Raw genomic sequence first — 12564 nt, forward strand, 5'->3', positions numbered from 1 at the left:
CAGTTTCAGGTGTGTGATAGAGCAACCCAAGTCCAGCGAACACAGAGTATTTCAAGAGTCTTGAAAGAACAGTGAGTTAAAAAGGACCAAAGGGCTTCATTGTCTCTGTTGATGCCACTTTCCAAATCGGTGTTGGCTGTCATCCGGCGCAGCCTCGGGCTTGACCCGGCCCGCGCCCACAGTATTCCTGATCCGGCGGCACGCTGGGAGGATTCCCTCCGCGGTGACGACATTCAGCTACACCACGGTTTCCTTGACCCGGGAGGAATGCCTGGGTTTGGGCTGGGGGGTGTGGATGAGCAGGCGCAGGTTTTTCCTCATTGCCCCTTGGCTTTAAAAGGCAACCTCTCTTTTAATTTTCCATTATGTATCAAACACATCTGTGCCAGAAATGGACACATGTATTCCGTCTGGGAGGATGATCCCAGACAGCTATAAATTAGAGCTTGTGTACAGGGATGCCAAAAATGTGGCCTCGTGATAGGGTGTCCCTGGGACCAGTCACCTCCTCCACAGTCTGCTCGGTGGTTACAGGCCTTGGCCTGACGCCTCCGTCAACAGATTTTTGCTTTGTACTTGGAAACTCTTTCCACCGAGTTGCTGCAGAGGCGGGGTAGGCAGGGCTGCCTGTGAGGCTTTGCTGGGCACATCTGTCCCAGGCAGCCCCTAGCGCTCCGAGGATGGGGCTTTCCCAAGGGCATCAGAAAACGGCAATGACCTCACAATGACCTCTTCCCTGTACCAGAAACAGCAATGACCTCAAAGCTGATTTCCTCCCAAACTAAAGCACAGCCCAAGAAAACTCTCCCCATTTTTTTCTGGACTGATCAGTTAAACTACCGTATCACACTTTTAAACTTACAAGAGTAATACCTGCTTCACGCACAAAACTTAGAAAGTATAGTGAAAAGAGAAAAGTCACCTGTAATTTTACCTTTCAAAGAAAAGTATCGTTAATGTTTTAACATGACTTCTTTGAATATTTTTCCATGCCTTGCTACCCTTTTAAAAAATGCAAAAATCTTTTAAAGCTGGTTGAACCCAGTTCCTTTAGCTGTTCCTCACATTATCTAGTTAGTGCTTTCCTCTAAGTCCTGGAAACTTTTAGTTGTTCCACCTTAGAGAGTCCAGCTGGTAGAACTCTACCCCTCCAATTCCTCCCGCGTCAGTCATGCTGCTCTTCTGAAAAAGCCGGCCACGGAGGGAATGGGCCTTGGGGAGATGGAAGGTGAAGAAAGATAAAGTCCTCATATATATTCAGACAGATAGCCCCGGCCCTTTACAAATAGCCCACAGACAGAAGGATCTTGTATAAACAGACCTCTGGTCTGACCCCGACTTTGACATCATTTTTCCTTATTAAACCTCTACTTCTCTGACTTGTGTGCTTGTCTCCCTTTTGCCAGCATCTGTGTCTGCTTTTCCCTGCTGGGGCAGGGGCAGCCTCTAAACTGTTGGTCTGGGGATGGGTTAGGGGAGCCCAACACTAACTGGATGGGTTGGCAGAACCAGGAGGCTCTTTTTACGTCTCTGCTCACTTGTGGTGCCTTGAGTCCAGAAGGTGCCAGTGAACATCTGTTGATTGATACAATGAAATTCGAGATGGGTGTTTGTGGAGAGAGAGGAGACCGTGGCTGGAGCCTGCTGGCGGGCCTTTGTGACTGTCCTGCGAAGGAAAGGCTTCCAGCTCAGGTGCGGAGCCTCACAGAAGCCCTCAGAGTGGCAGGGAGGAAGAGGGCAATGAGTCTACCAGCCACCAGCCTGCCCAGCCGCTGCCTGCGCCGGCCACTCAGCCTCTCCCTGAGCCACACAGCACGCAGACCAGGCTTTTTCAGAAAATTACTTTTTCCTTTCTTGCTTTCCATGGAAACCCAAAATAGCAACCAAAAAAAAAAAAGAAAAAAAGAAACAAAACAACCCCGGCCAGTTTCCCTCACTGCCTGCAAAACCATCCCCAGGCAGTGCGGCGCAGTGACAGTGGCAGCCTGGGGGTTAGGACGGCTTCTAGACGCCTCTAAAACGGCTTTCTAACTGGGCACTGCGCACTCAGGAGGTGTGGGCAGGTTCTGAGGTTGGCGTGTTTTCTTCCCATTTAAAGAAGTGGGTTTCCCTCGGTCTTGGAGTTCATCTTGCTCTTGGTGACCTCTCACTGTGGTGTTGGTGAGGAAATCCCAAGTGCCCAGCAGGGGACAATAGGGCAGAAACCAAATACCTTCCCGGGGGGCTGTTGTGGGAATACCCTTCTTGAGACGCCTCCTGAGCTGTGCTGTGTATGCCCCATAACCGCGGGGCAGCCTGGCAGAATGGGAGAAACTCTGGGCTTGCAATCAGGAAACCCCAGTTTTAATATCACATCAGGGACCTGGGGTGGGCTGGGGGCTTTGAGCACATCATTCCACTCCTATTATAAGAAACGTGAAGAGGAGACGGGCTGGTTTCTTAGGGGCCCCTCTCCAACCCTCAGATTCTGTGGCCTCAGGCCTCCCAGGTCCTGCACACACTTTCCCCTCCCTTGTAAATGCAGGCTGTTTACCTTTCAGCTGGCAGGGTCGGCTGTCATTGCTTTTGGACTGTGGTTTCGGTTTGGAGGCACCATGAAGGATTTCTCATCGGAGGACAGTTCCCCAGAGTACTTCTACATGGGTGAGTGACTTCAGCTCTCCTCCGCCTTAGCTGGGGCTGCCCCAGCTTCGAGTGGAGCCTGCACCTGGACTTCTGGGACAGGGGATGGAGGGAGAGAAAGGAGGCAAACGTGAGCCCCAGATGCCCACCTGGCCCTGGGGTAGGGATGTGTGGTCCAAGCGGAGAGGAGAGGGCCTACCACCCCTACCCTGCCCACCCCACACATGGTTCATCCCTCTGCTTCTAAAAGCAAGGAAGACCAGGTGGGACTGAACTGTTGTGCTTCTTTCAGCCACTTCCAGAAAAGAAGCCCAGCATGTAACCACAGTCCATTTCCAAAGAATTGGAAAAGCCCCTTTGCCCCGCTGAGTGAAGTGGGTACACCACAAAGTCAGTTATTCACTCATCCATCTGGGGTGACAGGGGACCCCTGCCCAGTCAGGGTCTGGTTTTGTGTATTTGTGATCTTGTATTTTAAATTGTCTAGGAGAGACACATAATTCAAAATGAAGAGAGACATCTCAAGATGTGGAGGGGTCAATCTCAGTCCCTCCATGACTAGGGACTGCAGAGGGGAGAGAGAAGGGGGAGAGGAGGGGGGTGGGGAGAGGAGGGAGGGGAGGAGGGAGGGCTGCCATGGAGAGAGGCCTCAGTGTGGGAGGGGTAGTAGCCGTCTCCCTCCAACTGTGGGAAAGGGGTGAGGAGTGGGAGGCTGACGTAGCCTCCAATTCTGAGGCCATGTGATAAGTAGGGGATGAGAAACTAGTGTGTGACCAAGTGCTGACTTAGTGGTATTTGCAGTTGGTGCATCAGGGGTCATTCTAAACTGGTGAGGCAAGAAGGATTTGAGTTAAGTTTGAAAGACCAACCATAATCAATAGAGAAAAGGAAGAATAGGGACTGCAGAGGTTTGGGGCACAAGGTGTGTCTATAGGATAGTGATTAGCAAGCCTAGGCTGGGCAGAGCACTCTTACAAGAATGTAAAGGATATGGGCATGGTAGGAATTAAGATTAGAAAAGTTGGGGAGGGACGGAGGACAAGTATAGAGGGCCTTGAATGTCAGGGCTAGTTAATTTAATAAATAATAGAAGGATAATTTAGGGTTTGGGGGAGGGTATGACCTACACTGCATTTTAAAGAGATTATTCTGGAATGAGAGGGGAAGACAGAAAAAGACCATGCTAGATTATTGATATAGTCAGGCCTGAAGAAATAAGGGCATAACCCATGGTGGTTGCAGTAGGAATCGTAAAGAAAAGGACAGAAAGACAAGAAACTTTATTAAGCATTATTAAATATTATTATTAAACATCGTTAAACTCAGGGACAGAAGGAATCAAAACAAAAAAGATATCAATGATAGACAGAGTCAAGCCTAGAAGTCACAACTCATGGTTTTCAGATGGAAACCTGAGTTACGGAGGTAAGGGAGCCTGCTCGGTTAGAGAGAGGGGCGGGTATGTGGAAGGAAAGATGGAAGCCAGTCTGGGAGGCAGCCTCTGTCTGTGTTGCTCCAGAAACAAAGCACTGATAGCAATTTCACAGGCGTAGATTTGGGTCCAACATAAGAAAAGCTTTCTAATGACTTGGTAAATCAAAGAAGCTGAGCAGACTTCTACAGATGAAAGTGATCCCTCTGATACCTTGGTATTTAACCAAAAATCAGAATGGAACATTTATCAATACAGGAGATTCCTGCATTGAATAGGAGAGCGAACTAGTTCTATACAGACATTCCTGATCCTATTTCCTAATCTAAACTAAAGCAATATGAATAGCCCAAGATGCAAGAAATGTCATATATTTATGGACATATCAGTCAGGACTCAATTGCAAATCACAGAAACTTGACTCAAACTGTCTTGAGCAAAACAGAAATTTCTTGACTCACATAACTGAAAAGTCAGGATTAGTTCTCATCTCAGGGACACAAGTGATGTGATTGGAATCCAGTCTGTAGCCACCTCTTAGCTCCGCTTTCCTGTGGCTCCAGTTTGGGGCAGGTTCCCCGTAGATGAGATAAAACGTCCACCCACAGCTGCAGGCGCCATCTCCCGGGTAACCTCAGCAACAGTACACTCTTCTTTCATTCCAACTGATCCAGCCAAAGTCCTGGGTCTCACTGTCACCGGCAATCTTGGGTCCAGTGCCCGTTCCCACACCAGTCATCGTGGCCAGCTGCTTGGGACGGGCTTGTTGGCTGAAGCCCAGGCTTCACACCTGCCTTGGAGCTGAGGCGAGTCAGCCCTCTCAGACCACGTGGACTGAGAGTGGAGGGGGTTCTTTGTCTAATAGAAAAGAAAAGGAAGTGAACTCTGGGTGGGGAAACAACAGCCCTCACAGCAGGGCCTGAATCCTTCCCGCTTGTTCTTGGCGGCCTGGGGCGTGGGCGTGGGTCTGCCCACCCTTGGCTCTTCTTCCTCCCCTCTCTGAATCACCCTGGAGTGGCTGGTGGTGAGAATGCTCACGGTCAGTGCTTGAAGTCCAGAGAAGTGGATTATCATAGAGTCTTAGCACTAGACAGAATAAGGAAACTGAGGACCAGGGGTTGAAGCAGAGGAGGAGGGGTGCTGACAGCCAGCCGTGGTTTTCCAGCCCTTCAGGATGGGGCTCAGCCCGCACCCCAGGTCTGCCAACGCCCAGACCTGTGCTTGTTCTGTTTGTTTCCCTGTGCTGTCTCTCTGGAGAGTGCCAACAAGAAAAAGTCCTTGTGAAGTCAGGAACATTTTCTCCACTTTAAATATTTCTTATAATATAAATAGAGCAATATACATGTTTACAGAAATTGATGTTTCTTTCCTCAATAAGTAATTTTCCAAATAGGAAAGACACCAGTTCTCTAGCAATAAAACGAGAAGAAAAGTACACCAGGATGCCATTTTATGGACTTGCATAGCAAACAGTGTGAGGTAGCAGGACTTTAAAGAAGAAGCAGGCCCAGTTTTTGGAAAATCTCACTTCATGTCACAGGGTACTCTGTGCGTTGATCTGTGTATTTTCCTTTTCAGAATAGGTTCCAGAGCAATCAGCCCATTAAACTCTTATCACCCCATTGTTAAAGAGCCCTGGAGAATAGGCTTGGCCCGTTGAAGCACTCTTAAAGAAATACCACCTCTCCCTGAGAGGGACCTCAGGAAGGCACATGGTCTAGCTCCCTGCTTCTGGGCAGATGACTGCCGCCTCTAGGGGGATGCTTTCCTCTCTGGGACCCTTGGGTCTTTCTCCTTGGTGATGGAGAGAAAGTCCCTTCTTATAATAAAGATCTGGAGGTGACTTCATAGCCAGGGGCCAGCGTGGAGAGGATCCAGCTGGAAATGAGGCCAGGGAGCCAGGGTAGTCAGACTGACTGCGCCTGCCGCCTCTTCTCAAGGACCTCTGAGTTCAGATCGAGACCTGGAGGCTGACCCAGGCTGTCGTGTCCACTGGTTGCTATCGTGGAGAAAGGAGAGCCTGGCAAGAGTGGAGCTGGCAGCAAGAAAGGCTGGGTGACTTGGTGTTTCCCAGACCCTTTCCACATTAGTCTCCTTCAGTAAACTCTTGGGAGAAGGCCCCAGTGTCTTCCAAGTTCCACCAATGTGCCCCTCTGCTTTCCTGTTACAACTCGTCTCTGGGGCTGCCCCTTAGGGGTACAGGCAGCACAGGGGTCTTCTTTCCAGGAGGCAGAGAGAGGAGCGATCCCCTCGGCCCTCAGAAAGCTGGAGCACATGAAGTCATGTCTGTGAGCAGGGGACAGAGGACGTCATCGGGCTTCTCCACGACGGGGAAGGGGATGCCCACACAGACTGCAGCCACTCAATCTCCGGGATCGCAGGCTGTCTGTGGCTGTCCCTCCCTGTGAATCCAGAGCCGCAGAGCCTGGCTTTGATGGTGGCTGGATGTTATGTGTAAGGAAAGCATTCCAGTGCTGAGTGCTGAGGGGCTGGCTTGACTTTTTAAAAACTCTGACTCACTCTGGTAATATTTTTTTACTTCTCAATTTTTAGTCGTACCTGAGATTCATAGTAGGTGCAGAACAGACACGTGCCATAGCTTACATTGTTGAGACAATTTCTCCAAAGCATTTTTACAAGAACTTAAGAGATAATTATTGCCATATTGCACATATTGCACATAACTGAGGAATAAGAGGACTTACCTAAAGGCACAGTTGACAGGCCTGGATTTCTAGCCCACCAATGTGCTTTGAAGGGAAAACCCAGAAATCATCAATGATAGATCCCTCAGGCACTTTTCTGAAGCAAGAAGGAAAAGAACCCTCCTGCCATTTGTAAATTGCAAAATTCACAGATTTCTAGCTGAGAAAATCACGTTTCTTCTGAGTTCCTACTGAAAGTGCAGCATAGGAGTGAGGGTGTGCACTTTGGAATAGAACCCCGGGTTCAGTTCCAGTTTCCCCCCTCACTAGCTGTGCAATCTTCAGTAAATTACTTCTCCGTGTCTCAGATTCCTAATCTGTGAAATATGAATACCACTTCTACATACCTCATAGGGTTGACGTATGAGATGATTTAACCTATGAATGTGCTTGAGTGCAGTACCTGTTGTGTTGCAAGCCCTCAATAAATGTCAGCTGCTATTACAGCAGTGAGGGCAGGCTGAGGAAGGAGTCAGCCTGCGGGAGGCACAATGATGTGGGAGAGTAAGAGAGGGGAAGATAAAAGAGTGGTTTAGATGCCATGTAGTCAGGGCGAGACACCAACTGGTAGCACTGAGGCTTCCAGGTGGCAGGTTCCTGAGATAATGCCTGTCTAGGGCAAAGGACAGATGCTGCATAGAGCAGCTGAGGCACTGGGAATGGTGGTGGTTACTCAGTGTTGAATGACTCCATGACTAATGTATGTTAAGCCCCTAGAACAGCACTCAATAACTAACAGCTGCTGTTATTTAGCGAGGACCCTAGTCCTTACCTTCCCCATAAACTAAGTCCCATCCAATAGTCTAAATACATATATAATTATGTGTGTCCAGGGCAAGCTGGGAGGGAGGGAAAGTTGCACAGAGGCAGAGAAAAATATTTTCAGATGAAAAATGGTCATTAGGCGGGTATGTAAAATCATCTGCAGCCAAAAAGCCACTGAAATTGATGAACGTGTCACTATCCAGTCCTGAAAAGGGGAGCCATTTAAAAATGAGTTGATGCAGACAAGGCTTTTAGGATGTCACTGTCTCCTTTCTGTGTTAACTGAAATGATGCTTCTAGCTTCAAAAGAAGGATCGGAAACCAGAGACAAGTGATGGAATCATCAGGAAATTGATGGTAGCATGTCACCTGGAGATCACTGGCATTGCAAGGCCCAGCTACTAATGCTAAAAATGCAAAATCAAAGTGTTTTCTCTTTTTCAAATCAAGGGAAATAGGACTCAGAAAGCATAGGGGATTGGGAAATAGGTCATACATTTGTCACAAAGCTGCTGCGGGAGCAAGAGGGCTCTACAGAAACCATCTTGGAATTAAAATGTGGCTGCCAATTAAATGTATTCATTCAACAACTATGTTTTGAGGGCCAGATCAAAAAAAAAAGGATAAGGTATGCTTGGAAGCTACAAGTGGCCTTGTGGCATGCAGAGTATTACAACCAGATTTGGAACTGAAATCAGCAGGCCCAAGAAATTTGCCACATGTAGAATTTCTTCTGATTTTCCCATCAGCTCCAACCAGCAGCGTTCATCTGGCATTGAACTGAGTCGTGTGGCCACACATGCACATGGAGGTTTGCTGGGGAGAGGCCTCAGGAATCGGAGCCCCTGGGGCAGTTTCAGGGTGTTTGCTGTGAGCTCTGGAATTCTGATAGCCTAAGAATGGAATATTGTACCAATAAGTGAATTTTCTTGGGGAGCTCTTATTTCAGAAGGGCAAGGGGCTGAGTTAGCTTGTTCGCAGTGGGGAGCAGGTCTGTCCTCCTCAGACCCCAGTGCCTCTGTCCACCGTACCCCAGCCTCCTCAGGAGCAGCCCCCTCTCCTAGACTCCACACTCTCAGGAGGCTTTCCCCACGGTGTGCAGCCATGCCCTCATCTACCTGACTTGGGAGAGCCCAGCCCTCTGGTGGCTTCTTGGATGCTTGTTGGGATGTATCCCCAGCATGTATCTCTAAGCAAAGATGGGCAACAGTAGACAGCCAGTCCAGAACCTCAGATTTAGTTTGCTCTCTCTTTATCCTCTTATCCAACAAACACTAACCGAGAAGTCTGTCTTGTTCCTAGCATATTCTAGGTAGGGTGAATAAGGTTTGTTTAAGGACCTAACATCTATGGAGAGAGACATAGATGAGAACCCACAGAGGCACAAAGTGGAAAAGAGTAGGCTGGGTCACATCATAGTGAATTCCTATGGGGCTGGAGTGTAGGATGGATAAGGGTCCCAGTGGGTCCGTCTCTAGTGACTCCAAGCAGAATCTGTAGACTGTATCGTGTAGCAGTGAAGAGGCAATGAACCTTGTAAGTAGGAAATCAATACAGTAAGGTGGCCCACCCAGGAGACATTCTGTGAGGGAACTGCTCCAGCGGGTGGGAATCGGGGCTCGAGGCCTGTGTGTCCAGCCTGGAGCCCTCTTGCCGCTCTGACCCCCATTAGTAAAATAGAAATGCGTATAATACTTGCCTTACTTAGTGGCGCTGTCTTGAGGAGCCAAAGAGATGATGGAAATAAAAGAGCTTTGGAAAATAAAGAAAAATGTTAAAACAATAAGGTATTTCGACAGTGGGACCAACAATAGTATTATTTTTAATATGGTATCATTTCTCTCATTACCACCTCCATTCCCCATGAAATTATTTTTTTAGAGAAAAGGAGAAGGGAGGAAGTGGCTGAGCCTGCCTATTGGGAAATAAATAAATACCCATCTCAGGACCTCGGAAGAGGAGGCCTTCCCGGACCCTGAAAAGGGCCCTGAGAGCAGCCTGGGTGGTGCAGGGAGCAGAGCAGCCCAGCCTGCCGCCTAGTCTGTCAGGGAACAGAGAGGTCTGCCCACAAACCCCTGTCAGCAGCGAGAGGGGCCCCCGGAGGCGCCCTGCAGGCCAGCCTCAGGGTTGCCCCACAGAGGTGGGACGCCAGCTCCCCACCCTCTCATCAATGGGAGTGGTTCCCAGGTGACTCATGTGAATAAAATGCAGAAAATAAAGTTGAGGTGATTGGCATTATTCTAAGCAAGTCGAGTGCCAGGCCCCATATTGTGTTCTAACTTATCTCAGGATCAGAAAAGGAAGTAAGAAACTGGCTTGCCTTTATTTCTCTCAGAACAAGACATCTCTGCCCTTTTCCTTCTCTGTGGAACAGCTGTTCCTGTGGCTTGACTTCAGAACTAAGTGAAACGACCACCCGAATTAAGGCCGCCGTTATTGTTGGAGAGGCAGGATGGGATAGTGGTGATAAGCTGGCTTTAGAGGCAGACAGGTATTTTTATCCCAGCTCTATGACCTTGGGCAAGTCACTTAACCTTTGGGGGCCCAGTTTCTCTGTCTAAAAAAGTGGAGATAATAATGGTACCTGCTTCATGAAGATTAAATTAATAAATCTGTGCTAGGTGCTTAGAACAGTGCCTGGAGAAAATAAGCCCTTAAAATAAATGTAGCTAATATTATATTAATAAGAATATTACTTGGTGCATATTACCTTATCACCTCCCCTCACTGGCTATTTTCTTGTAACACTTACCACCTTGTGTGCATCCAGTATATATGGTACTGCCTTCTAAAGTTTATCATTCACACAAAACCTTATTGTCTTATCGCTGTGTTCTCCGCCCCTCTCCTTGACTAAAAGCTCCCCTCTTCCGTTCCACCCACTCCCTGCTTCTCCATCTGAGCCTGGGCAGATCAACGGCCCCCCTCCCCTCCCAGACACTTTGTCCTCAGGGCCTCTCATGAGATGGGGACAGCCACTAATTCCAGAGTGCCACGAGGGCCACGGGCTCCTAGGACGGTAGGGGTTCACGTCCCAGCTCTGGCACTGGCTCCTCACCGCCCCTGGACCCACTGTCATCAATCTCTGTGAATGGTATTAACGCCCACTTTACAGGGGTGGCGGAGATCTGGCAGGTGAAGTGCCTGGCACGTAGGAGGCACTTGCAGATGACCAAGAGCGTAAGCTGGGGGACAGAGGCAATTTCCGATCCTCGCTGGTTGTGTGAGCCTGAGCGGCTTCCTTCACCTCTGTAAGCATGGGCTTTCTTTGTTCCCTGGGGATTACAGCGGCCCCCTACCTCTCAGGATCCTTGTGCAGGATGTATGAAGTCAGGGGTATGAAGCTCTCAGCAAGAAGCATTCCACAAGGGTTACCTTTATCGTATTAACAACTGAAGGCCCTGCCGGGCCAGATGCCTGGGGCAGTGGTGGCAGAGGCTGGGCTGGCAGCATTGGTGCCGGGGAGAGGGCCGATCCTGAGTAGTCAGCATCTTCTCTGGCCTCTTCCCCCCAGGGCTCTATGTGCTGGTTGGAGCAGGGGCCCTGATGATGGCCGTGGGCTTCTTCGGGTGCTGTGGAGCCACGCGGGAGTCCCAGTGTGTCCTCGGATCTGTAAGTGGGGCGAGGTGGGGAGGGACTTGGCCTGAAGGGAGCTGGACGTGCTCTTTGTCCCTACCTCTGTGGGAAATGTGAAAACAAACAAAAATAGGTCATTAGTTTGAAGATGTTTTGGGAGAAAAAGTGCCTAATAGTATTTCACAGTGAGTGAGGCAGCTACAAGATTCCCATAGTCAGGGAAGTACTGTTATCTATAAGAAAAGTACTGCTGTTTGAGATCAGTAATTTAAACAAACATATCTCTTGTGGTTTATTTTAAGCCTATTTAGTTTAGCAGCCTCTGGTTTTTAAAAAAAAAAATGAAATAATTTCCGTTAACTGCTCTACATCCAGTGCCGGTGTGATCTGAGAAAGAAGAGGAGCAGGAAGAAAGTGTTGTGTTTCTCCATGAGGAGAAATGGCAGTTTTATTAGGCGGCCTCTCCTTACTCATTGCAACCTTTGGTGTTTGAACTGTGGCTGCTTCTACTGATCTCTTTTTTTTTTTTAATAAATTTATTTATTGATTGATTGATTTTTGGGTATGTTGGGTCTTCGTTTCTGTGCGAGGGCTTTCTCTAGTTGCGGCGAGCGGGGGCCACTCTTCATCGCGGTGCGCGGGCCTCTCACTGTCGCAGCCTCTCTTGTTGCGGAGCACGGGCTCCAGATGCACAGGCTCAGTAGTTGTGGCTCACGGGCCTAGTTGCTCCGCGGCATGTGGGATCTTCCCAGACCAGGGCTCAAACCCATGTCCCCTGCATTGGCAGGCAGATTCTCAACCACTGCGCCACCAGGGAAGCCCTTCTCCTGATCTCTTGCCATGTAAGGTTTCTAACTTATTCCCTCAGTTCTCTATTCTTTCTCTTTCCCCTGTTGCTGAGCATCTCAGGTCTTGTTTATCACTGAACTTAGTTTAATCAGGGCAGACCCCGAGATTGGAACAGAAATCTGTCCAGAAGGACACCCTTCACCTCCACTTCCACCTCCTCAGGGAAGCCATCCAGACCACGCAGTCTCAGGTCACCCCCTCCCCAAACCCAGCCCCACCAGCCACCCTCTATCTTCTGGTCTTATTTTATATCTTTATAGAATCTCTTTTGTTCATCAAGTAGTCACTGAACATATGGGTGCCGGGCACTGTTCTAGGTTGTGGGATTTCTATATCACTCTCTGAAATTAACGTACTGTTTTATTGCTTACTCATTTATCATATCCTCCTCTCTCTACTATAAGGTCCCTGAGAGCAGAGGCACTGAGATCTTATCTTATTCACCACTGTATACCCGGCACCAAGGACAGTACCTGGCACAGAGCAAATGCTCAATAAACAATTGCTGAATGAATTAATGAGTGAATGAATGTGTGAACAAACTACAAATGAACTAAGGGGCCAAATGCTTCCTGCTAGATCTGTTCAAACTAATAACCTTGCCTAGTGTTTTTC

The 12564-nt window shown here is 48.7% G+C and overlaps 1 protein-coding gene across 2 annotated transcripts in view; it reads left to right on the forward strand.

The window, feature by feature from the left end:
* Window positions 1–12564, forward strand: part of TSPAN2 (tetraspanin 2) — a 39451-nt gene that overhangs the window by 12983 nt on the left and 13904 nt on the right. For both annotated transcript variants that reach the window (XM_061186133.1, XM_061186134.1), the window contains exons 2-3: window positions 2541–2643; window positions 11039–11136. In XM_061186133.1, coding sequence (XP_061042116.1) covers window positions 2541–2643; window positions 11039–11136 — 201 coding nt within the window. The remainder of the gene's footprint in view (window positions 1–2540; window positions 2644–11038; window positions 11137–12564) is intronic.

Source organism: Eubalaena glacialis, chromosome 3, assembly GCF_028564815.1.
Source record: "Eubalaena glacialis isolate mEubGla1 chromosome 3, mEubGla1.1.hap2.+ XY, whole genome shotgun sequence".
Taxonomy (NCBI): Eukaryota; Metazoa; Chordata; class Mammalia; order Artiodactyla; family Balaenidae; genus Eubalaena; species Eubalaena glacialis.